Source organism: Cnephaeus nilssonii (assembly GCF_951640355.1).
Source record: "Cnephaeus nilssonii genome assembly, chromosome: 6".
In the NCBI taxonomy this organism is placed as follows: Eukaryota; Metazoa; Chordata; class Mammalia; order Chiroptera; family Vespertilionidae; genus Cnephaeus; species Cnephaeus nilssonii.
In genome coordinates, this window is record NC_137077.1 from 7,266,139 (window position 1) to 7,292,066 (window position 25,928).

Genomic DNA, 25,928 nt, shown 5'->3' on the forward strand with positions numbered 1-25,928 from the left:
CATTCATTTTAAACACAGGTTTGTACTTTAGAATGCACAAAAATTGTTGTTATTAATTTCACTACTGGTGAATACTTCGGTTGTTTATAAGTTTCTTTGGCCACAGACATTGCTGCAATGAACAAAGATTAGTGAACAAAAATGCCAAGAATATTTGTTCTGAAATGTATTGGAACCTATTACAAAGCTAGCAAGAACCACCCAAACGGCGGGGCGCCGCGGAGAGAACAATGTAATAAAATGAAAAGCCTAGAAACTAAGTACATGCGGGGCCTTTCTGTCTGGTAAGAGGGGCCTTGCAGCTCTGTGGACGGAGAACAGGTGACTCATCGAATAAAGCCTGCGGCCGGCCCTCCATCTCACACGCATACGGCCCCAAATCATTACAATTTTACATGAGAAGCTTGAAACACAAAAAGAACGAGAAACAAATAAATCAGGACAAAAGGGCTTTTGAAGCGGGAAGGCCTTTGTAAATTTCACACCCACACCGGAGCCAGGTTGGCGTTCCCCGGGAGACCGCTCTGTGGACACCCACAAGCCTCGTCTACACAATTAAAAGACAAACCACAAATGAGGGGGGGCGGGGGGGGGAGTTGGCACCATCCGTGAAAGACCATATAAATAGTTTCAAAAACTCCATCAGAAAACGAGCACCCGACAGAACAAAGTCCTGAATGGCCTTATTCCAGTAAAAAATAAAAATAAAAAAAATACTAAGGCGCACAATATAAAAATATGTGCAAACTTGAACGTTAGGAAATAATGCAAATTAAAACAATTTAATGCTATTATTTTTGCAGAGCAGGAAGGCAGAGATGTAAAGAACCATCATCCCCTCGTAGGCCTGGACATGGAGAGGCCTAAAGCCCTCACACTTGGCTGGTGGCAGTTGGAGGTGAAGGACTTTCTGGGAAAGAGGCAGCCGGGCGATTTGGTCTATAAGCCCGAGCGTACGTGCCCTTCCGTCATTTCCTTGGCTGAGCCTTCTTTCCCACTTCCCGCAGTGGACGTGGGTTCCGGGCTCCCCTCTCCTCCTGACCTCCCAGCCCCCACCTGGGTGCGGGAAGGAGATCGCCAGGAACCTGCACCTCACCCCCTCAGGGCAGCGGCCTGTCTCCAGTGCAGGCCCTGCACCCTGACACTTCCCAGTCACCTGGTGAGCCCGCCAGGCTTCCATGAGCTCAGAACAGCTCTTCCCCTGCACACCCCTTACCACGCCCATTTCTCGGGGTGACTGTCGAGTCTGGAGCTTTGTCACCACATCTGGGGCCGTGGGGCCTGAGAAGGCAGGCCCAGTCCTGTGCTGCTCTTCCAAGTGCTCAGCCCCCAGGACTCCTGCCCTGAGCCCCGCCTCCCGCCGCCTGCACCCGGGCTGCAACCTTGAGCTCCTGACTGCCTGGAGCAGACACAGGTCCCCCAACACAGCCAGACACGGCATCATCAGAATAGGCTCTGACCGAGACATGGCATCTCAGGACAGGCAGAGCTGGGACCTCAAACTCGCTCGAATAATAAATCAGGGAAAAGAGAAAGAAGGAACGAGCCCAAGCAGGGAAACCTTGTGACAGAGAAAACGAGGGCAAATGGAACGAGAACATATGGAACTTTCTATCAATTCAGAACCTGAAAGTCTGTGAACTTGAAAGAAAAGTACGTGGGTGTGTGTCTGTGAGACGGGGGCGGGAGGGAGGAGGAAGAGAGACAGACAGAGAAGCCTGACCTTGCTCAAGGTCAAGGGAGAAGATAGGCAGTTCACGCATTTTCCTGGCCCCTCTCCCTGGCTTTGCAGAAATGAGTGTGGAAAACACTGAGGCCGGTGGGAGAAAGGCAGGGCAGGAAGGAAGGCAGACCCTCTCCTCCCACGTGTCCCCCCAGGCCCTCGGGGGCTCAGCACACCTCCCCTGGCCTGCTGACATCCCAGGGGGGCAGCGACAGGTAGTCCTGCTGCTTCAGGGCTTTGAAGAGCTGAATGGCGGGCACCTGGGGAATGGCCGGACAGGAAGGCTTCTTGGCCGGGAAGCCCTGGTCCAGGTCCCTGCTCTCAGGACAGGGTCCAGGAGAAGAGGACTTACTCTGGGGGGACAAGGGGCCAGATCCCATGCCGGGGAGGAAGCAATAGTCACCCACCTGCTGCAGGACCAGGAGCCCCTCGGGGTGCGGGGAGACTGGGGTCACATCGACCCTGGGCTCCCTCGGGCTCAGGACCTGGCCGCTGGCTGCAGGAGGGGCAGGACTGCCCAGAGGGGACTTAGGGGACTGGCCCATGGTGGAAGGGAGCTCCACATAGCTGTCAATCACTGATTTCATGGGGGCGGGGCCTCCCAGGGGCCCACGTGCCAGTCCGGGACAGAGGCTGTGGTTCTGCTCCGAGAGGAGGCCAGGGGGAGGAACCCGGGAGGCAGATGGTGCCTCCGGGGGTAAGGCGAGTGCCAGGTCTGCGGTGCTGACATAACCAGAGGCCACGATGCTGTCGGCAGGGCGCCCGGACACAGCGGACACAGCTGTGGGGCTGTCCTGCAGGCCCTGACCACCCACCTGCAGCCCAGGAGTGTGAGGGACAGGGCCCGCCCCAGTCTCCATGGAGGGGCTCCCCTCCGCCCTCCAGCAGGGTCTCCTCTCCGCACCCCTGGCCTGGCCCTGTCCCATCACCTGGGCCAGCGGGACCAGCTGCACCTGCTCCCCTTGGGGCAGGCACAGGTACTCCAGGGACCCGGGGGGCAGGGGCTTCTGGCTCCCACCCATCTGCGGGGGCTCCTCCTGGCCCAGGAGGTCCGGCAGGGAGCGGCTGTGGGGCGGCCCCAGGTAGGGGCCATTGAAGTCGAAGCCGGAACCCTGGCTCTCGGGGCTGCTTGAGGGGGCCGACAGGCAGGGCGCGGGGCCTGGGGGCAGCTCCACGGGCAGGTCGGCGGCGGCCGGAGTCGTGCGAGGCTCAGATGGTGAGTCGTGGGCATTTTTAGGGTCCTCCACGGTGAGAGGTGACACCTCGCTGTGCATGCGGTCTTCAGGGGACACCCTGTGGGGAGAGCAGGTGCAAGATGTTGGGACCACCCTGGGCAGACACCTCAGCTCCTGCAGGAGGGGCTGAGGGGGGCTGGGACCAGCAGGGCTCACGGAGAGCACAGCCGGGGCGGGGACCCTAGAGCAGGGAACCGGCCGTGCTCCATCGCCCTGTGGGTCTGGCCCTCCAGCCTCTTGTTGAAGGGCCTCCTCTCCCAGGTGAGTCCCTCTCACCCTCTGCTCCTTGACAGGCCCAGCCTCAGGGCCCAGGCCGATGCCCAGTCCATGCATGCTGTCACCCCCTCATTCCTCACCTGTGGCCTGCAGTGCCCTGTCCGGGGGTTAGCAGTGCTGGGGGCGCAGGTGCTGACCCCATGAGGCCGAGGCAGGGCTGTCCCCAGGCAGCAGGGCACAGAGAGGTCACCTGTCAAACCTGAGCTCTGGCTCTTGCTAGCCTGGGAATCAGGAAGTTCTTCCAGCTAGCCCACTGGGATGCTCCTTGCTTTAGTGCCAACCGCCTCCTTGGGCCTCTCCACACTGAGCCACAGGCCAGAGGCCACCTCCTCGGAGCCTCCCATGTGCACGGTGGGACCACCCTCCCGCCTCCCAGGGATCCCAGACCCAGACACTCACCTCTCCAGGGGGGTGACAGCCTCCAGCCCAGGGAAGCGGCTGTCCCAGGGTCCCTTGTGTGCGGGGCTCCTGCTGGTGAGGGCCGACAGGCCGCCGGGGGGCCAGCGCCCCGCACTCACGTCCTGGAAGAGAGGGCGTGTGTGCCGGTGGGTGTGGGACCGCGGGATGGTGTTGGTGGAGGGAGGGCTGTGGGGGTGGCAGGGGATTCAGCGAGTCCCCAGAAAAGGGGGGCAGCTCAGCATGGTCAGGACCAAACACAGCCTCTGGCACCAGGAGGGAGGCCAGAGAGGGGCGGGACTTCCTGGGGTCCTCCACCCCAGCACTGAGGACAGGGACCCTGCTCTGGTGAGTCTGCTTATTGGGGTGTTGCTACCTCCATACTCACCCCCTAGTCTTCCCACACTGGCCTTGAGACCCTCCCCACCCTCGTTCCCTCTGTGGTCCCCTCAGCCTCCTGGGATGTGCCCAGCCTCGTGGCCCACCCCCCTCAGTCCTGTCTCATCCCCCCGCCCCTGCCTTCTGCCTACAGTGACCTTTCCCCCCGGGCTACCCGGATCCTGCTGTCCTGTCCTCGGAGAGCCATCCTGCCCCCCCCCCCCGCCCTACCTGCCCTTCCTGAGCCCACCTGTGCACTCCTGGCATCCCACCCTCACCCCCTCCTGCTCCACGGGGCCCCTGTGCACTGCGAGGGCCGAGGGTCTTCAGGGATGAACTCACAGGTGCTGGCCTCGCTCTCAGAGCCTCCCAGCCCCTCCTGGCCACCTGTGCCCCACTCTCCACGCCCCCAGGAAGGGAAGGAGGACGTGGGCACGGGGACATGGGCGCAGCGCAGAGGAGCCTTTCCCACCACAGCCGCCCTGACCGCAGGGTCCTACCTGGAACAGTCGGCTCTTACTGGGGTTGGGGATTTTCTCCTCCCACTTGTGGGTCAACCTGGAAAGACAGCAGGGAGGTGACAGCCACCAGAGACCTCAGGGCAGCTGCCCATGCTCAGATACAGAGGGGAAACTGAGGCCCAAGGAGAGGGTGAGATTTGTCCAAGAACCCCCAGGGAGTGGGTGGCAGAGTAGGGACTGGAGGGATCTGCTGTGGGATCCCTGTGCCCCTCCTAGGGTCCCGGGTACCCCCACCCCCACTCATCATGGAGTCCCCTTACCTGTACCCGTACGTGCCACAGAGACGCAGGGCCAGGAGTAAGGCCAGGGTGGTGAAGACTAGGATGAGGGCCAGGCCCCACGTGGGCAGCACTTCCGGCAGCCAGGAAAGAAAAAGGAGCATTAGCCTCTGGGAGGGAGAAGCTGGGGCTCAGGTAAAAAGTGAGGACGAATGCAAGTAGCAAGTGCAGGGAGATGGGGAAGATAAGAAATCTGACCCAGACCTTCCCAGCTCAGACCTCTGTCCGGAGGCCCTGATGTTTGTGGATGGTAACTAGAATTTTGTGCTGAGCGGTCACTGGCCAGTGGCTGCCACAAAGGCTAATGAAGCCATGGGTCATATTAATAGAGGACTAAGGTCCAATCTGAGGGAGGCATGACGGTGAGACCTGCTCTTCTCTGCTCTCTCAGGGCCTCATCCGCAGTCTGTGCGGTACAGCAGGTGTCATTTTTCAATGACTAGTGTCACACGGGAGGAAAGGATGCTGGGGTGGGTGCAGTCACACCTCTGTGTCTACATCGCCCCTGCCCCTCACCCCAGCTGGGCTGTAGCGGGAAGGGAGAGTGTTGGGGGGAGGGCGGGGGAGACATACCCCACTCGGTGTCCCAGGAGCTCTCCTCACTCCACTCGCTCCAGATCCCGCTGTAGCCTTTGTAGGGCCTGACCCTCACTCTCGCCTGGTACCTGGTGGAGGACTCCAGAGGCGGCAGTGACAGGACGCGCGTGTTCTGGAGGGGCTCTGTCTTGCTCTCCTGCGGGGGCAGATGTGTCAGCAGGTGTGCTGAGGCTGAGGCAACTTCCGGGGATCATGTGGGCACAGCTGCAAACCCCTCCCTGCCCAGGGCTCTGCTACCCGCCAGCCCCCACCCCTCGCTGTGGCTGCATCCTCAGGTCTGCGGCAGGACCTCTCCCACCAAGGAGGACCCTCCTTTAGACCCAGAGAGAGAGAGAGAGAGAGAGAGAGAGAGAGCACTCCGGGTGGGACCGGGACCACACCTCTCACAATGCACCCCTGTGACATCGAGGCCCAGAAACCCTAAGGGATCACCCAGTCCCATCCTCATCTTGAGACCCCTGGACCTCCCAGCTCCCTGGGGGGCAGCCTGGACCCCAATTATGGCCTCTCAGGAATGCAGCGCAGGGTGACTGGACTCTGAGCTCTGAGACGGGGGTTCAGGTGCCCGGGGCCTAATCCCAGACCCACCCCTCCTGGCCTCTTTCTCCATTTCCAGCCCGCAGGCCTGGGACTGGCTCCAAGGTTCCTGGCCTGGCCTCTGTGGAGCCCCAGGTTCTGGACACGACTGAGGGCTGCCTGGGGGCGGGGACCTGGATGGAGCCTTGGGCTGGGCCCTGCCTGCTTCATCGGGAGTGGCTCTGCTCTGAGCGGCTGCACTGCTATGTCAGGAGGAGGGTCCTCTGCAGAAGGGTCCCCTCCATGGCTTTTGAAAACCCTTCAGCCAGCACCTCTCAGCCCTGACGTCTAGGTTGCCTCCAGGGTGACATGTGTTCATTTTGACCACGTCACTTCAGCTCCCTGAGCCTCAGGGTTGCGATCACCAAGTCCCAGTGGCTTCCTCTGACTGTCACCTGCAGGTGGCGCCTTCCAGGTGTTGTCTCACATGCCTCCCCCACAGCAGGCCCCTCCGGGCCCCTCACCTCCCAGGAGGCTGCGTCTTTCTTGTACTGGACCTCGAAGATGTACTCTATGTGGCCGTAGAACATCTTCACTTCCCAGCGCAAAATGTAGCCATCTCTGCCCTTGGTCACGTTGAGCGTCGGAGGAGCCATCTGGACTGGAGGGAGGAAACTTTTAGGGAACATTCTTCTCAACATTCCTCCCCTGGAACATCCCCTGCCTTCCATGCTGGTCACAGGTGCTGTCTTCACCGGCCCCAGGACCCCAGGTCCCGCCCATCTCAGGCTCTCTGCACCCCCATTTCACCACATCATCCGACTGGACCTGAGCGGCGCTGTTCTTGGCCGAGGCTGAGTTTCACCTGTTTTGTAGTGAGGTGACGCCGAGCATGGGTTACTCATTGCATTTCAGTAAAAATAAAATCACTATCATTGGTTCTAGTCCAGAGCGGGGACTGTTCCAGGCACTAATAGACATGCCCGCTCTGCATGAATCCCCATCAACGTGTCACAGACAGAGAAAGTGAGCCCCAGAACAATCAGTCTCTTTCAAGGTCAGGCAGCTAGCAAGGGGCAGAGACCAAGGTTGCAACCTGGCCGATCCCCAGAGAGGAAGTGGTGGGTTCTAACCCAGGCGGCTAAGACCGATTGGCCGCTGCCGGGGACACGCACTGGAGCCGGGAGGACGGAGAAGAAGAACCTGGTCATCCTGAAGTCACGTGGGGGTTCCTTTGCATGGGCCCCTGATGCACACCAGGAACCAGGGCTATTAATCAGGGAAATGAACCTGCAAGGAGCTCCAGCTTTGGGCCCGCACCCCAGGCCCCACCTGAAGTAGTCATCGGGCTATTGTTTTGAAGACGGAAAAGATCCCTCAGGGAGGACTTTGGAAACTTAAAGCAAAACCCCCAATCAGGGAATGGACAGGCAGGCTGGGTGGGAGCGCCAGGAGGCCCCATGAGGGCGGTAGACAGCGCAGCTGCGAGTTGGGGAGGAAGGAGGAGCTGGTGGGAGGGAGGGAGGGCGTTAAAGATGCGTTCCTGTGGCTAACAATGGAACCTCCTACATGTTATCGGTGGTTGCCATTGTCCTGTTACTGCTTCCTGGGAACTTTGAGAGGAGATTCTAATGACCTTGTTCACTTTGCTCACGGGACTGTGTTTGTTGAACGTCGCAAACGGAAAGACGGGGCATAGGAACCCTGAGTTTACATGGTTTATACAAGGAGACACAGCTGTCCCAACCGCCCCCCGCCATCCCCACCCCCACCCCAGAAGGCTGGGGCACACTCACTGTTTTCCGAGCTCTTGATAAACTTCTCTTCCCGCTTTGGCCGAACAGAGACGAGGTACTGGCTGTGGTTCCCGGGGTCGGCCACGGGCACCCGGCACCGGTGGCGGACATAGGGGCCGCGCGCCTCCTTCAGCACCGGGGAACACTCCTGCTCCCTGAGGGTCATGGCAGAGGTGAGGGCAGGAGGGGGCAGGGGCCACGGGAGGGAGGAGACCTCGGGGTGAGCTGGGGCCACTGCTGGGCACCCAGAGGCAGGAGGAGGCCTGGAGAGGGCAAGGCCGAGAGGAGGGGAGGGGACAGAGGAAGGGGACACTCACCCCTCGTCGGGGCTGGGCTTGTAGAAGAGGGTGAAGGAGACAGAGCGGCCCACCTCGGACCTCACTTCCCAGGAGCAGCTGAGCGCGGTGGCCCCATCAAAGAAGCACTGGAGGTTCTGGGGCTGGGCCTTGTCCCCTGCGAGGGAGACAGCCCTTGCTCGTTCCCTCCTCCATCCATTCCTAGCTCAGTGGCCGCCCGCCGTGGGACTCATCACAGAGACAGCCTGGGCTTTGGGGCCCAGACCGGGGCTTCACCTTCAGTCTGAACCTGCTAGCTGTGTGGCCACAGGTCAGAGGGAATCCTGTGAGCCTCCATGCCCCCCGCCCCCCCCGGGAATAGGGACAGCGTCTGGTTTCAGGGTTTGGGGACTGAACAAGAATGGTGGTGTCCGCACTGGGTCAGCTCTCAGGGAGGCACAGCTGCTCAGAGCGCGGCGGCGGGGGGGGTGGGGGGGGGGGGAGTTGGGGAGGGTAGGGAGGGGGGGATAAACCACCGTTGTAATGGTTGCTGGGCAGAAAGTGTGTAGACCCTGGGGCCCAGCGGGAGCCGATGCCTCTCGGAGCTACAGGGCGGGTGGACCAGGGAAGACACTAACACGTGGCACAGAGGTTGGTGGCCCCGGACTCCTGTGCGGACCTGTAATGAGCCGCCCTCCACAGAGGGGCGCCGCCCCCACCCGACTCCCTTACCGCCTTACCTGGCTGGGAGTCCCAGCGAACCTCTGGGCTCCACGGGCTGGGCCGGCCCGAGAACCCTGAACCCCGGCCCAGCCGGGTGCGCACTCGGGCCACGTAGGTGCTGCCGGGAATGAGGTGCCCGGGCCCCAGGTGGGCCTGCGGGGCGGTGGAGTTGAGGCTGGAGGCATCCTGCGGGAGAGGGGGGCTGCTGGAGCAGGTGCCGCTGGGCCGGGTCCCTGTGGGCTCCGGGCCGAGCCGGCGGAGGTCCCTACCTCCCAGGAGTCCTGAAGCCGCCTGTAGGCCACGTCGAACTCCAGCTTGGACAGCCACGGGCTCTGGGAACCCCCGGGGGCCACACTCCAGGTCAGCAGGAACCGGTCCCCGTCAGCACTGACGTGGAGGTCTCTGGGCGCCGGGGGCTGCACTGAGGGAGAGGGAGTTGGGGCCTATAAGGGGCTGGAGGACTGTGGGCGGGAAGGGCCTGCAGGTCTGTGTGTGGATAGCTGGGGTTCCAGGGGGAGCACTGCCCCCCGCTCCCCAGCTCACTGACCTTGGACAAGACCCCAATCCTCGGTGGGCTGCAGGCCCTTCATCTGCCAAATCATGGGATTCAATGTGACCGTGAATGAAGGCTGTGCAGATAGCGGTGCACATGCTAGCTCTAAATGCAGCCTCCCTCCGTCCCCAGCCCCCACTGCCCAGGATGTAGCCTGTATGGCACCCCCGACCCAGCAGAGGGCGCTGTGGCTCATGTTACTCTGTGTTGTCCACCTGCCAATGTCCTGCACCTCTCAGGGGCCAGCAAAAAGTCTCCTCTAGAACCTTCTTGGATCCCCTCCCCCAGACAGAATCTTGGCTCCTTTTCCAGCCCACCTAGCCACTTGTACGGTCCTTACCCTGGGGGCTTATGTGTTCCCACATCTGCCTCCCCGAGTGGTCCACAAGCTCGTGGGGTGGCAGGGTTGGGTCCTGGACCCCTTCCCTCTCCCCAGGGCCTGCGATGTAGAGGTTCAGTGGATTTGGGGAACAAAGTGAATGAATCAATGAATGAGTGCATGTAGGCAACCTTCAGATGCTTTTTCATGAACTCATTCCATCAACCGCCAGCAAGCCTAGCTCTGCTGGGAGCTACAGGGCTGGGCGAGAGGTTCGTTAGTGAATGGCCTGGCCCCCGCCCTCCCGAAGCTTCTGTGTCTGAGTGCCCAGGGCTGACATTCAAGCACAAAGCGTTCAGTAAGAGCAGGCAGGGTACAGATGTTCTGTGCTGGGCACGGAACACGGCGTGTTAGAGCAGGTCAGAGCTGCCCTTCGGAACATCTTCAGCCCAGACTGGCCGAGACGGGGCACCTCTTTCCCACCCGTGGATTTTTAGAGAGAGTGGAAGGAAGGGAGGGAGAGAGACAGAGAGAGAAACATCGATGTGAGAGAGACACATCGACTGATGACCTCCCACACACTCCCCGATTTGGGGCCGGGGATCGAGCCTGCAACCAAGGTATGTGCCCTGGACTGGAATCGAACCTGGGACCCTTTGGTCCGAGGGCTGATACTCTATCCACTGAGCCAAACCAACTAGGGCTAACCTGGTAAGTTTTTATGTGAATCATGAGAACGGTTCTTCCAGAAGGGAAACCTTCAGTGCTGGAAGGCAATGGCCTGGCAGGTGGTGGAGCAGCCAGGGTGGGGGTGCCTTTAGCCAGGGGGTCCTCACCTTGCACCTGCTCCAACAGCTCCATCATAAGGAGACATATGTCCTCTTCCCTCAAGAGACCAACTCCAACCCCAGGCCCATGTCTCCATCCCTTGAAGACTCACTCCCCGGCCCACTCTCTGCAGTGTGGCCACTCCCTGGGCCCACTGTCCACACTGGGGGCCACCCCCAGCCAGGGACCCCGAGCTCACCATGCTGGGCCAGGATAACAGTGAGCTGGGTGCCCAGAGGCCTGTCGGGTTGGAATGAGAAGTTGTCCTTGTCGGCTATGACGAACCGCTTGCTGGGAATGACGCATTTTCTGGGCACACAGTGGGAAGCCGGGCAGTCTGACCAGGGCATGTCGTCACTGAGATCACAGGACACTGGCTCTGGGGGGGACCTGCAGGAGAGGACACAGGTCAGCCTAGAATGAAGAATCGCTCACTCGCAGCATTATTGGGTGGTTTCCGTGTGAACAAAACACACACCAATCTCTGTCTGGGGAGCCAACGTCCTGCTGGAGGGAGACAGACAGGAAACAGCGGAGTGAAATAAGCCGCGTGTCAAACAGGGAAAACTTTACGCAGACCAGGGCAGCAGGAAAGGGTGAGGAGGAGGCCAGAAGGTCTGGGGTGGGGGATGCAATTGGAAATAGGGGAGACAGGGGAGGCCTCCTGGAAAAGGTGACATTTGAGTAGAAACTTGGACGAGGTGGGGGAGGAGTCATGCAAATTCTGGGGAAAGGGAGTCTCAGGTACTTGCAAATGCACAGGCCCTGGCGCAGGCTCAGGTTTGTAGTGTTGTTCGACTAGGCAGTTAGACATTATGCATAGAGTTTGTGAGGTTGGGGTCTAGGAGGCTAACTGAGTGAGGTACAGGAGGCCAGCACTTAAAAGGAATTTGGATTTCACTGTAAGTGGGAAGAATTAGAGAGCTATGCGCAAAGGCGTGATCTATTGTGACATATGCTTTGAAAGAATTCCTCTGGCTGCTGGGTTGCGGACAGATTGGTTTAAGGGGGAGGGGGTTGGGGGGGCAATATTGGAAGCAGAAGGACTAGTTAGGAGGCTTCTGGAATATCCCAAGAGACAGGAAATGGTCTGGACCAGGTAGCGATGTTAATGGAACATTGGCCAGATTCGTGTTCTATTTTAAGATAAAGTCGGCTGCATTTGCTGATGGATTAGATGCTCTGATGGGGAAGGAAAGGTGGTAAAGAGAAGAAAACGACATCAACACGACCCTCCCGGTGTTTGGCTTGAGCCACGAGGAGCCCCCGTTTAGTGGAGAGAGATGGGAGCAGGGTCTTCTGGGGGCAGAGCAGGAATTTGGTTTAGGATGCTTGGGGTTGAAGACACCCATTTTCTTTCTTTTTGTTATTTAGAGATATTCCTTTCATTCTTTCTTTTTAAATATATATATATATATATATATATATATATATATATATATATATAATTGATTTCAGAGAGGAAGGGAGAAGAAGAGAGAGAAACATCAATGATGAGAGAGAATCATTGATCAGTTGCCTCCTGCACACCCCTCACTGGGATGGAGCCTGCAACCTGGGCATGTGCCCTTGACCGGAATCGAACCCGGGACCCTTCAATCCACAGGCTGACACTCTATCTACTGAGCCAAATCAGCTAGGGTGAGATATTCCTTTCTTTTTTAAATATTTTAAAATTGATTTGAGAGAGAGAGAGGACAGGAGAGGTATAGGGAGATAGAAACATCGATGAGAAACATCAATCGGCTGCCTCCTGCACGCCCCTTATTGGGGATCGAGCCCGCAACCTGGGCATGTGCCCTGACTGGGAATCGAACCGGTGACCTCTTGGTTCATGGCTGCTGCTCAACCCCTGAGCCACACCAGTCAGGGGACACTTATTTTCTAAGGGATGATGTGGAGAGACGGGTGCCCCGGCGGGGTTTCAGCTTCGGGGGAGGTCTGGGCTGGAGAGAGCAGTGAGAGGCCCAGAGCCTGAGGCTGGATCTCTGCCACTGGGTCGAGGTATGAGCGGAGGACTGAGCCCTGGGGCTCACTCTTCAAGTTCAAAACCAAAGAGGGAGCCAGATGAGGAGACAGGAAAGGATGGGCCAGGGAGACGCAGGGCAAGGGGTGAGCGTGGCGGCCAGAAGCCAGGAGAAAAAGTGCTTTAGGAGGACCCTGCGGTCAGTCCAAGTCAGGGGTGCCCGGGGTCAGGGAGGGAGAGGCTCAGACTGACCACTGGGCTTAGCAGCCACGAGGGCTTTGCTGACTCCAGCAGGAGCAGGTGACCTGGGGGGCAGCAGACTCCTGGGGGCGTCGTGTCCCGAGAGAATAACTGGAAAGACACTGGGCATGCTGGGTCTGGACTGCTCTTTAGAGGAGTGTTGTTACAAAGGAGGCAGGGGTGGGCCCCGGCTGGAGGAGATGGGGTCAGGGGGCACCCTGGCGCTGCACCCCTTCATCTGTAAATGGGGCTCAGGATGGTAAATGATCCCAGGGGACGGCCCATCCATGGCCCAGGAGAGGGGAGACCTTGAGCTGCAAGACCAGATGAGACCCCGGCTGCACAATCTGCAGGAAGTCACCGCAGGCGACCCAGGGAGGCGGCGGGCGTGGCCGGGCAGCGAGAGCACAGAGGGGCTGGGCTTCTCTTCCGTGGGGTCTGGGGTCTCAATGGGGGCGGGAGCAGGTCACAGCCAAGGGCGGGGGGTGCAGTGGTCATGAGGAGGGGAGAGCGAGAAATACAGAGGTTCTCAGGAGAGCAGGAGAGAGGTGGGCGGCCATGCTCCCTAGGGCGGTCTTGAACCCTGTGACCCCAGCTGTTTAATGATCTCTGTTACTATGAGTTGAACTCTCACCAAACCCCAGCATGGCTCAAGGCACCTCCCCGAATGACACACGCCCCAGACACCATGCGAGGGAAAGGGCAAACTCCTCAAACGGGAGGGTCAGGGCTTGGGGACACCTGGAGCCCAGCCTCTCAGGCCAGACACCGGTGTTGGCCACCCTCAGCCCCACAGCCTCGGTTTCCTCATCTGTGAACTGGGTGGGCATTTCATCCCCACCATGCCCGCCTCTAAAAGGCAACGAGTGCGGGCGATTTTGTTAAATTGTGATGAAATAAGAGAAGATTATCACCATCCACAGCAACAACATTAACGCACATGCTCTTCCCGGAAACCCTGGCGTCAGATACCAGTTCCTGGGCCTGGGGCCACCCCATGAGCAGCACCTCCTGGGCAGGGGCCTCCCTCCTCTGTCCTCTGTCCAGCCCCCACCCGGCACAGCCTCACACAGCAGCCCCTCCCTGCCCTCCGGCCCCCGGGCCCCAGAGTCACTCACTCGTTCAGCCTGTGGTAGAGGGTCAGGTTGATGAGCCGCTGGGCGTCCTGGGTGTCCGCCCACCGGCAGGTGATGTGGCTGGTGTAGTCATTATGGCAGCGCAGGGTCTGCAGCGGGACGGTCTCTGACCCGGGAGAGGCAAGAAGGGGTCACACCCTCCCCTCCAGGTGCCTCTTGTCACCACCCCTCCCAGCCCCTCCTGGGTGCCCGGCACTGGGGAAGGGTCACCCAGAATCCTCTAGAGCAGTGGTTCTCAACCTTCCTAATGCCGCGACCCTTTAATACAGCTCATCATGTTGTGCTGACCCCCAACCATAAAATTATTTTTGTTGCTACTTCATAACTGTAATTTTGCTACTGTTATGAATCATTCCTGGATGCCAGACAGAGGTCTGGGGCCCTGGGCAGGGCCAGGGGCTCCGCAGGTGTGAGGGTGCTGGTTGCAGACCCTCCTGTCTGGATAGAGACACAATATCCTCGTTGGTTCACAGCCATGTCTAGCCCCTGCTGTGTCCTTCTCCTGGAGCCGGGTCCCTGCCACCCCAGGACAGGGACGGGTATCAGGCACAGGCCCTGCCCCTGGAGCCCTCGGCGCATCCTGGGAGGAGAGGCACAAACCACTCCTAAGAGGCAGCGGGGCAGAGCCCTGCTCTGCGACCCCCTGCCCATGTCCTTGCTCAGCTGCCAGGCCTGAGGGTTGGAAAAGGGGATGTGGTTGCCATGGTGACCAGAGACGCCAAGTTCTCTGGGAGCCCTCGGGGAGCGGGTTTCATGGGCCTAGCGTCCCAGCTGCTGGAGCCAGAGCAGGAAGAGACCCCCAGGCTGAGGGTCCCAGGGAAGTGGGGATCGATCAAGGCCACTATCAGAGGAGCAGAGTGGGAGTGGGGTGGGGGTGGGGGAGAGAAGGGGCAGAGAAAGGCTGGAAGGGCCGGCCTGGAGGTCAGAGGCCTTGGATGCCACGCTGAGGAATGTGGGCAGAGGAAGGACACAGTAGAGATGGCCTCTGCAGGGGCCTGAGAGCACTGAGCGCGAGTGTGGGAGGGGCCAGAGGCACCTGGGAACATGAGGGAGAGAGAAGGCATGAGGGAAGGGAGGGAGGGAAGGCTGGAGCCCCTGGGGTCTGGAGCTTCCTGGGAAACATGTGGTGGACAGCCTCACCCAAGGGTCCCAGCAATGGGAGGGGACTGGGGAGAGGAGAGAAAGGGGAGGGAATTGTCGGCTCACCTAGGTCCCCTGCCATGCTGGGCTCCCGGCTCAGAGCCAGCAGGGCCATGGGGAGCAGCCACCGGGTCAGCGCCATCTCCCGGTCAGCTCTGGGCGAGCAGGGCCGGCAGGGTGGGTGCAGGTCTGGGCCAGGGCGGGTCCTCACTGGCCTGGAATCCTGTGTCCCTCCCCAGTTGGGGGCCAGGCCAGACCCATGTCATCCGCTTGCTCTCGTGAATCTTCCCTGCAGGCTCTGGCTTCTCTGGCCTGTGGAGGAAACGTCACCTGGGAGCTGCCCTCCCAGACCTGCGCCCCCAGGCACTCGGCCCACTTTTGGGGTGAACCCGAGAAAGGTCCTGATGCATGGGCCTCAGCCTGGCACCTCGGACAGTGCCTTCCCCTTCGCCTCAGTGTCCCCCTGTGTGACCTCGAGGGAGATGCTCTAAAGGCCTGTGAAGACGTGGGTCGGGCACCCGGGCAGGGCCCTGGTGATGGGAAAACAGGAGACAGAGGCCTGGTATTGGATTTGCACCGAATCCCCGTGGGCCGCTGACCTACATCTGCTTGGGGGAGTCACTGGGTGTGGGGGACACAGTGTCCTCCCTGGATGTGACCACGTGCACACTCCCTCACACACTCGGGGCCTGGTGCTCTCCCCACCTCTGCCCCGGTTCCTGGCATTCCTCCCACACCACCCTCCCAACACCAGACACCAGACACCAGTTCCGCTTTCTCAGCAGGAGGCTGGGGGTTTCCTCTTTTCATCCCTAGGAAGAGAGTCTGAAACTTCACTCAAGATGCAGGAGCACGAAAACACACACACACACACTCACACACACTCACACTCACACACACACACACACACACACACACACGACATATCAGTGGACCCAGACCAGACAAACTGTTTTACCCAAGGATGTGCTATATGACGAAAGAGAAGTCATGAGTCAACACGCAGTGATAAGAAATAAGAAAAAGAATAGGGATAAAAAAAAGTGCTAAGATAATTGAATAACAACATAAAACGTATCAGATAAATCCCTATCTCACACCATTCCCCAAATATCAGGCTACTTTACAATTTAAATGGAAGAAGTCAAAGCATATTAAACTTGCAGACCATAGAAGTGAATATCTTTACACTATTCCAGCTTACAAACAGTGGAAGAAGTCAGCGAGATGAAGGCTGACAAATAGAAATACATAAAAGTAAAATCTTCTATATTTTATAAAAATAACCAAGACCATGAAGTAAAAGGACAAAATGCCAAAGAGAAATGTTTGCAGCAATATGACGAGGAACAGATGACTATCTTTACATTGGAAATGTTTAAAAAAGATTAATGTCATCAATGAACACACGCAGAAAATTCACAGACACACAGAAAATTCCTATCAGTGGCTGACAGAAAACACTGACCGTGAGCCAGGCCCGGCTCAGGGCTTCACAGGTGTGAATACATCACTGTGCAGTGACTACTGGAAACCCCACTTTACAGATGAGGAAACAGGTAGGTGGTCCAGGATCGCTCAGCCAGTAAAGGACAGGCTGGGACTGAAGCCAACAGCAGGCGGGCGCTAGAGTCTGTGCTCTTAACCGCTACACCAATAGCGGTTGTACTTCCCAATCATTGGTATCATACGTGTCTACCGTGAGGAATACTGACCCGGCAGGCATTTCTACAAACATGCGTAAAAACGAAACATCTGATTATTGAGTTTAATACTATTGATTTTTTTTCATTCTATAAGGGAACAATTTTTTACTGTAAGTCTTATTGGTTTCTTTTCTTTTCTTGCCACTGATTCCAGTATCACATGCTTTCTTTCTTTCTTGGACTCTTTTTTTCTTTTCTGAAATACATCCTAGAGCAGTGATGGGCAACCTTTTGAGCTTGGTGTGTCAAACTTCGCCAAAAAACTGAGCATAACTTGGGTAGTGTGTCACTTTGAGGAAAAAACATTATTTCGCAAATGTTTCATCCTCAGCATGCGGCCGCCTCAGCGGCCGCGTGTCATCAGAAATGGCTACGCGTGTCAGTGCTGACACGTGTGTCATAGGTTCGCCATCACTGTCCTAGAGTAACTTGTTGTTTTTTTGTCGTTATATTTCCAAAACTTTTTTTTCCCTTGAACTTTCTTTTTATCCTCACCCAAGGATATGTTTGGAGAGAGAAAGGGAGGGGGGGGGAAGAGAGAGAGAGAGAGAGAGAGAGAGAGAGAGAGAGAGAGAAGATCTATCGGTTGCTTCCCATTGCTCTGACTGAGGATTGAACCTGCAACCTAGGTGTGTGCCCTGACTGGGAATCGAACCCGCAACCTTTTGGTTTATTGGATGACGCTCCTACCCACTGAGACACCCGGCCAGGGCCAAAACAAAACTTTAAAACTTCTTGCTTAACATCCTCAGGGAGATTTGAGAAATCATGGCCATTTAAAAGAATAGACTGCTACGCAAACAATAAATAGACAGAGATCTTGGAATTTGATGGTAAAAACATCCATGATTTTTAAAAAAACCCTCAGTAACAGGCCAAATGACTGAATGAACACTACAAACAATCATGTTATGATGGTATATGCTGAAGACAGAGCAAATGGGCAAGGAGAGGGAAAGCCTGAGAGAAAAGCTGAGACCTGGAAAAGAATCCAGGAGTTCCAACATCTGGAAGCAGAGGACAGAGAGAATTGCATGCAGGTGTGGCAGTGTCCGCCAACTAGCTGCCCTTCCTCCTCAGTAACAGAAGTGCAGGTTTTATTTGAACCTTTTGCTGCACAGAATTAAAGGCTATATTTCCCACAGTGTCCTATCATTAGGTGTGGTCATGTGACTAAATCTTATCCAAGGAGATACGAGTGGAAACATTGGATGTGCTATCCAAAAAGGCTATTTAGCCCTAGCCAGTTTGGCTCAGTGGACAGAGTGACAGCCTGCAGACTGAAGGGTCCCAGGTTCGATTCTGGTCAAGGCCACATGCCCTGGTTGCAGGCTTGATCCCCCATAGGGGGAGTGCAGGAGGCAGCTGATCAATGATTCTCTCTCATCATTGATGTTTCTATCTCCCTCTCCCTCTCCCTTCTTCTCTGATATCAGTAAAAATATATTTAAAAAGAAAAAAAAAAAGGCTGGAGAGATTAAAAATGGTGACAGAGTAACTGGATGCTGCACGGATACGCTCCCAGGTCCAAACTGGAATTACAATGAAAATATAGAAAAACTTCCTGAATAATCAACGAAAGACTCGCTGGAGAGAACCCTGATACCCAAGGACAGAAAGTGGAGATGGCATAGAGACTGGTAGGAGGGGTGGAGGCGCGGAAAGGCTGGCTGGGGCCCCCACAGACAGCAGCTAAAGTTCTGGGGAGATATCTCATTTGCAGGGGGTTGCCACTGAGAACGCTGGGGTCTAATCCCCAAGTGGGGCCCCCCAGTAGAGAGCACCAGAACTGAGGGTACCCACATAACATCTGGCTGTGAAAAGCAGCAGGGTTGCTGTCTGCCAGGGAGAGACAGCTGGAAATTCAGGCCCCCTCTTAAAGGGCCAACACACGAAATTCCCTGTGTAGCCACTCACCTTGTGCTCTGGCAGAGGGAGGGCAGAGTGGACTGGAGCTGTGTGAACAGAAGCCAGGATCGGGGGCTCAGGAATTAGAGCTCAGAAGGCAGACATCCCGGTTTCCTGTGCTGAGTCATTCCCTCATGTTGCTGAGGACATCTTTCTTATGTAGGCATTACCTATACAGGCAACCTTGCCTGGGGGAAAGACAGCTGGTCCACCCTATTGGGAAACACCTTGCCCCACCGCACAGAGTTGCTGAAGCCCAATAAGAGACTGAGAATAACAATTAGCCTCCAGGCAGAAACAACGGCCCCACCCTGTTGAAAACAACTCTTGCAACACCTGAGGTCCATAGTCTGAGGGCAATTTAACATAGAATCTTATCAGTCTGTAGACAGAGGCAGTCTCTGGTGGCTTTAAGTCTTTGCGTGATCTAATCAATCAGAAACAGCTGTTTGACACTGTCCTGCACTAGAGATTGAGAGGTATATCAGATCTACCTAATACATAGCCACAAACCCAAACTGGCAGCCAAAATGAGGAGACAAAGAAACAACCCCCAAATGAAAGAACAAGAGAATTCTCCAGAAGAAGAGATAAATGAAATGGGGATAAGAACAGCATGAGAAGCCCTAACCGGTTTGGATAGAGTGTTGGCCTGTGGACTGAAAGGTCCCAGGTTCAATTCTGGTCAAGGGCATGTACCTTGGTTGCAGGCACATCCCCAGTGGGAGGTGTGCAGGAGGCAGCTGATTGATGTTTCTCTCTCATCGATGTTTCTAGCCCTCTATCTCTCTCCCTTCCTCTCTAAAATCAATAAAATATATTTTTAAAAAAAGAATAGCATGAGAAAAGATATAGTAACTGAAAACAGAAATAAAGAATGACATAGCACAAATAAAGAACACTTTGAAAGGAATACATAGCAGATTAGGGGAAGCTGAGGATCAAATCAGTGGATTAGAAGATAGGGTTGAAAAAAATCTCTGAATCAGAGAACCAGAAAGAAAAAAAAATTAAAAAACAGGAGGACAGCTTAAGGGAGCTGTGGGACAATGTGAAATATAACAATGTTAGAATAGCAGGTGTGCCAGAAGAGGCAGAAAGGGAGAAAGGGATAGAGAACGTGTTTGAAGAAATAATGGCAGAAAACTTCTCTAACCTGCTAAGGAAAAAGGTACACAAGTTCAGGAGGCACAAAGAACCCTAAGCAAGAAGAACCCAAACAGGCCCATGCCCAGACATATAATAATTAAAATGCCAAAAATTACTGGTAAAGACAAAGAGAGAATCTTAAAGGCAGCAAGAGGAAAGAAAACTGTTACTTACAAAGGAGCTCCCATAAGCCTGACACCTGATTTCTCATCAGAAACACTACAGGCCAGAAGAGAATGGCATGAAATACTCAAGGTAATGGAAAGCAAGGATCTGAGATCAAGATTACTATATCCAGCAAGGCTATCATTCAAAATAGACCGTGAAATGAAGAGCTTCCCAGACAAAAAGAGACTAAAGGAGTTCATCACCACCAAGCCAGCATTACAAAAAACACTAAAGGGATTGCTGTAAGGGAGAAACCTAGCCATACAGAATTAAAATGGCTATAAATAAGTACCTCTCAATAATAACCCTAAACGTAAATGGATTAAATGTTCCAATCAAAAGGCATAGGATAGCTGAATGGATACAAAAACATGACCCAATTATATGCTGTCTACAAGAGAACCACCTCAGAATAAAAGACACACACAGGATGAGAGTGAAGGGATGGAAAATTTTTTCCATGCAAATGGAAAAAAAAAAATAGCTGGAGTAGCAATACTCATATCCGCCAAAATAGACTTCAAAATGAAGGCCATCACAAGAAACAACAAAGGTCACTACATAATACTAAAGGGATCAATCCAACAAGAGGACATAACCCTGGTAAACATATTTGCACCCAATATAGGAGCACCTAAATATATATATATATTTAAAGCCTGTTTAAAGGGAGTTGGCTCCAGCAGCCACTTTGGACCATGAGGTAACCCTGAGGATGAAAGCCACATGCCACAGCAAGAGAGAAACCTGGATTCCTCTTTTCACTGTGGAGCAACCATTCCAGCCTGAGATTGCTTGCTTCTAGCCATTCTTTATGTGAGGGGGGAAAAAAAAGTCTGTATTGTTAAACCACTGTTGTTTGGGGATTTTCCATGTGCACCCACATGGGTACAGTTAGAAATAGAAGAAAACTTGCCCTAGCCGGTTTGGCTCAGTGGATAGACTGTAGGCCTTTGGACTGAAAGTTCTGGGTTTGATTCTAGCCAAGGGCACATGCCCAGGTTGCTGGCTCAATCCCCAGTAGGGGGTATGCAGGAGGCAGCTGATCAATGATTCTCTCTCATCATTGATGTTTCTCTCTCTCCTTCTCCTTCCTCTCTAAAATCAATAAAAATATGTGTAAAAAAAAAAAAGAAATAGAAGAAAACTTCACAGGGCTTTGAAGGAGACAACAGGTCACTAAGTGAAGAGTGAGATTCATTTTCCATAATGCCTACTCAGTCTCAAACTGGTGAAGTTTCAGTCATCCAAGAATGAAAGGGTAATTCTAGCAGTTTTCCGAAGGAAAAAAACAAACAGGTTATTTTTAATTCAGCAAGGGCCAGGTTGGCAAGATTTTCTCAAGAAGTTAGTGACTCCAAACTCCAAATACACAGGGATGTCTTGAAAATATGGAGAGAAAATAGTTTAAACCTAGAATCGTAAACAATCAAGCTTACTTTGAAGTTCAAGGGCAAACACCACAACATTTTGGAAATGTGAGGACAAAAAAAGCTTTTCAGATATTTCCTGGGGAAAAAAATTACTCTAGGATGTATTTCAGAAAAAAGAAAAAGTCCAAGAAAGCAAGCAAGCATGTGATACTGGAATCAGTGGTGAGAAAATAAACTAATAAGACTTACAGTTAAGTCAAGAATTGTTCCTGTGCAGAGTGAAAATAAATGAATACAAGATAGCAATGTTAAATTCAATGATCAGATGATTTTACCGTAGGAGTTGGCTGTGAGGTTGCAGTGGACAGTGGAGAAGTGAAAGTTTGCGAAGGGTCTCGTCTTGTTTTGCAACAGCATCTAAATGTCAATTTCCAACTGCTGATGGAAAATAAAGGTTAAATATATGTGTTCAAAACCTAAGGGTTAAAAGTCACTAAGAGTGAGAGGTAACCACAGGGGCAAGAGGGTGACAGAGAGGAGAAGGAGGGCGAGGGAGAAAGAAGAAGAGAAAAACCAAACACCTTCTCACTCAAAATAAACACGCAAACCAAAATTCCCAAACTCTTGGAGAAATTTCATGGTAGGAAAAACAACTGAAAACGAACCTCCCCCCCCCCCCCCCCCCCCCCAATTCACGGCAGACAAAAAGGATTTTCGAGGACGATCTGACAAAGAAAGACTGTATCATGGTCACATAGGGATTATTCCAGAACTGGACAGAGAGCCATTGAGAAATCTACTCATGATCAAAAGAAACAGATGAACAGATTAAAGGGAGGAAAAGGGTAGGTTTATCCTGATAGATGCTTCTAAATATTTGATTGTACAAAAGCCATTCCTGAGTAAAGAAATAAATAAATAAACCTCGGCAAATGGGGAGATGAAGGGAGGCTGGCATCTCTGGTATCGACTAGAACCCCGTGGCAACACCCAAGGCAAAGGGTACGTTGGAGCCCCCTGGTCAGGGCATAAAGGAGAGGCTGCCCACAATCGTCAGTCTCCCAACTTAACCTCTAAATTCAATGGAATCTACCTCAAAATTCCAAAAATGTTTCAAAAGGATTTTTAAAAACTATATATTTTTATTGATTTCAGAGAGAGAAAGGGAGAGGAAGAGAAACATCAATGATGAGGGAGAATCATTGATCCGCTGCCTCCTGCACGGCCCCTACCTGGGATCGAGCCTGCAACCCAGGCATGTGCCCTGACCAGAAATAGAACCTCCCAGTTCATGGGTCGACACTCAACCACTGAGCCACACTGGCTGGCTCAGAAGGATTTTTAATGGGCTTGACAAACTGATTCTAAATTACAACAAACCAAAGATGAGAGACTTGCTCTATTCACTATAAAAGTAATAAGGGATATAATAGACAGATGGAACAGAAAACAGTAAGGAAAATAAGCAAGTAGGAATTTGGAGAGTAATAAAGGCATTTCAAATTACCAAGTCAAGGATGGGCTGCATTCACATAATTAATGATATTGCCACAATTAGCAGATGGTTCTTCAAGTTAGATTATTACTTTCCATATTACCCACCCCTCTAAAGTCTAAGTGGGTCAACGATCTACAAACCAAAGCTAAAATAATAAAAGCATCACCAATATTTCTTTAATCTTGGGGGTTGAACAAGGCATCCAATCCAGAAAGCATTAAGTGAAAAATAATGACAGATTTGAGTTAGAAGCAATTCATACACTTTTATATGAAACAAGATACCTTAAACGTGGTGAAGAAAACACACAAGCGATAATCTGGAAGAATGTATTTTCAACATACAGGAGTACACTGTTAATACCCATAACGAGTGACTCACTCCTAGAGCGAGAGGTACAGGCAGAGAACTCATCAGAAAACGGACAAAAGACATTTCCGTGTCCGTCTCTGAAGGACGTCATTGGTGAAGACCCACAGCTTCACCCCTAATCAGAGGAAAACGTCCACGCAGAACCAGGCAATTTTCATCTATTCCATTGGACCCGATTAAAATATTCTTTTTCTAAAGAGAAATCGGCCCTTTCATGCATGACCATGCGGGCATATGTTAATTTTGCTACTTGGAGGATGATTTGAAAATATTTGCATAAATTTTAAACACGCACTCTCTTGCCGAGCAAGTCGGCTTCCAGGAATCTGGGCTGCAGGAACACGCTCACAGGTGTGGATAAACCAGAAACGACCTACGTGTCCCTCCGTAGGGCCAACTGTCACGTGGCCATTCTAATAAAGGCCACGTACTTCTTAGGATTAACACACGAGTTAAATCTACATGTATATTGTAGAAAGTTGCTAAAACTTACTAGGCGAGAAAATAATTCAGAACGATATGTACGTAAAAATCCCATTTATGTACAAAGAAAAACGATATACTTACATTAAGCTTGAAAGTGTTTGGGAGGGTACATGTGGTGAAGAGGGCGGAGCGTGGGACTAGGGGATAGAGGTGTCGACACTGTCTTCTATGCTGCATAATTCTGGGCTATTCTAATTTTTAAAAATATATGTTTATTGATTTCAGAGAGGAAGGGAGAGGGAGAGAGAGAGAGAGAGAAACATCAATGATGAAAGAGAATCACTGATCGGCTGCCTCCTGCACGCCCCACACTGGGGATCGAGCCCACAACCCGACCATGTGCCCTTGACTGGAATCGAACCTGGGACCCTTCAGTCCCCAGGCCGACGCTCTGTCCACTGAGCCAAAACAGCTAGGGCTAGTCTAATTTTTCATAGAGCAGATATCCATGCATTTTCTTGATTAATATTAAATATGCTGATTAAGTCATGAACTGTCCTGGAGTATTGGTGAATACAGCGCAACATCCGTGAAACTGATGAATAAGAAGAGTGACCGAGAGCTACCAGGAAAGGTCTTACTCATCATTAAACTGGTAAGACAGTAGGAGGGGTGACAGGCAGAGGAAATTGGCACCTGGTTACACAGAATGTAACAGGGCTTGGAAGAGGAGAAATCGCACATGGGCAGCTGTCACTCAAGGCTGTCTGGGGCGGCCCCACAGGCTTGGACCCTAGTTCGGACCCCTAGACTCACCTGCCCTCCCATCCACAGGGCGATTGCATACACCTGCACCTACCGTCATACACCTGCACATACGTGCCGGCACCCCCAGACACCCACCCAGACAACACACTTGGGGCCAGAACACACACACCTGAGTCCAAACCCAGCTAAGTGACAGCAGCTCAGGGCGGGTGTGGCAGCCAATGCATTCTTTGAGGGAGAAACATATGTCTGTGGGGAATGGGACTGGGCCTTCTCATTTACAAAGAAAAACTATATGCTTACACTAGGGGCCCGACGCACGAAATTCGTGCAAGGCGCTTGGCCCTCGCAGCCCTGGCTGCCTCAGTCCTCGCGGCCAGGGCTGCCTCGTGGCCCTGCAGCCCTGCCCACTGGTCATTCTGGAAGGTCATTCCGGAAGGTCATTCCACCGTCCAGTCTAATGAGCATATTAGCTCTTTATTATATAGGATTAAGCTTAGCAAGTGTAATGTAAAGTAGCTTCCTCCCAAGCCCTGGGCCTGAGCCTGGCAAGGCTCTAGGTTTCCCCTTCAGCCTCCCAGTCTCTCTGAATCCTCCCTCTCCTTCTCTCTCTCTCTTTCTCCCCCCCCCCCCCCCCCCCCCATTCCAGAGGTGAGGACACAGAAGCAGGGAGCAGGGAATGGATGTTCCCACGGCCTCCTCGACACCTTAGTAAACAAAGCAAAGATGACAGAACACAGTGTCTGACTCCCAGGCCTGAGCTCTCCATCACCCCGGAGATAACTCCCCGTTTCCAGGACAGCTGGACCCCACCAGTGAGGCCCCCCCCCCATCCCCCCGGCCCCTCACACAGCCCACCAGCTGCCCGAGGAGTCTGGGCTCAGGTCTTTCCAAGAGGCCAAGCCTTAACTTCCCCAAGTCCCCAGAGCACACCTGCCCATCAGCACCCCCAGCTCTCCCTGTCCCTTCCGTCCCAGTTTTCCCACACTCCCCTGCTCCCCACCCCACCTGTCAGCCTGCCCCCTAAAGCCAGGTCATACCTCCTTGTGGGGGGACACACCAGGCTTCTGCTGGAGGCTCCAGGCGGCAGCGAGCCTCTCACGCTTCCTATTTATGCTGACGTCGTTGTTAGGAAACCGAGAAGCAGAAAGAGGAAGCGATGCCCGGGCCGTTTCTGCGCAAGTGGCCCCTCACAAGATTGATGGGCTTCTTAGAACTTTCATCCCGAGCCTTACCGATTGTGCCCTCTGCCCCCCATTGTCTCCTGCACATCCTCTGATGGTCAGCTCAATGCCAAGTTTCTCTACGGAGACTCCCCTGATGCCGCAGAGGGTTGTGGGGGGGAGGTGGCTGCAATCCCCAGAGCAGGGGAGCCCCCAGAGAGCATGGACTGTGGACTCCGCTGGGCTCCCACCTCCACGCCTGCTCCCATTCCCTGCGGGTAACTGTGCCAGGTCTCAGGTCCAGGTCTGCTACTGACAAGCATCTAAAACGTCAAAGGCCCATTGAGGCAACCAAGGAGATGCTGATGGCGAGACGGGAGCTCAGACCTGGCCACAGTGACCCCCGAGGGTTGGTCGGTATGACTTGGATCCCCCCATGTCCTTTTGCCTTGCACCTGCCCACACGGTCCCACAGTCCTCAGCATCCATGGCTGTCTTTCC

General features: G+C 54.1%; 1 protein-coding gene across 2 annotated transcripts; it reads right to left on the reverse strand.

Annotated features, from left to right (window-relative positions):
- On the reverse strand, positions 1 to 25,381 carry CSF2RB (colony stimulating factor 2 receptor subunit beta). Of its 2 annotated transcripts, none has more exons than XM_079775722.1 (14): positions 25,305 to 25,381; positions 14,963 to 15,208; positions 13,739 to 13,862; positions 10,614 to 10,804; positions 8,984 to 9,135; positions 8,732 to 8,900; positions 8,034 to 8,169; positions 7,717 to 7,871; positions 6,445 to 6,581; positions 5,381 to 5,540; positions 4,790 to 4,880; positions 4,509 to 4,566; positions 3,634 to 3,755; positions 1 to 3,016 (listed from the first exon to the last, which is right to left on the reverse strand). In XM_079775722.1, exons 2-14 carry the CDS (start codon positions 15,036 to 15,038, stop codon positions 1,891 to 1,893), a joined length of 2,697 nt encoding a protein of 898 aa, XP_079631848.1. In that variant the 5' UTR covers positions 15,039 to 15,208; positions 25,305 to 25,381; the 3' UTR covers positions 1 to 1,890. The 2 variants fall into 2 exon arrangements, with proteins under 2 accessions (XP_079631848.1, XP_079631849.1); XM_079775723.1 differs by lacking the exon at positions 25,305 to 25,381 and adding an exon at positions 18,520 to 18,659.
- Between the last annotated feature and the right edge of the window lie 547 nt (positions 25,382 to 25,928).

Excerpts from the sequence above, each read along its gene's own strand:
- CSF2RB (XM_079775722.1), bottom strand. The coding sequence starts at position 15,038 with ATGGCGCTGACCCGGTGGCTGCTCCCCATGGCCCTGCTGGCTCTGAGC. Across the intron at positions 13,863-14,962 it reads CAGCATGGCAGGGGACCTAG|AGACCGTCCCGCTGCAGACC; the intron begins GTGAGCCGACAA and ends CTCCCGGGTCAG. Across the intron at positions 7,872-8,033 it reads AAGCCCAGCCCCGACGAGGG|GGAGCAGGAGTGTTCCCCGG; the intron begins GTGAGTGTCCCC and ends CATGACCCTCAG.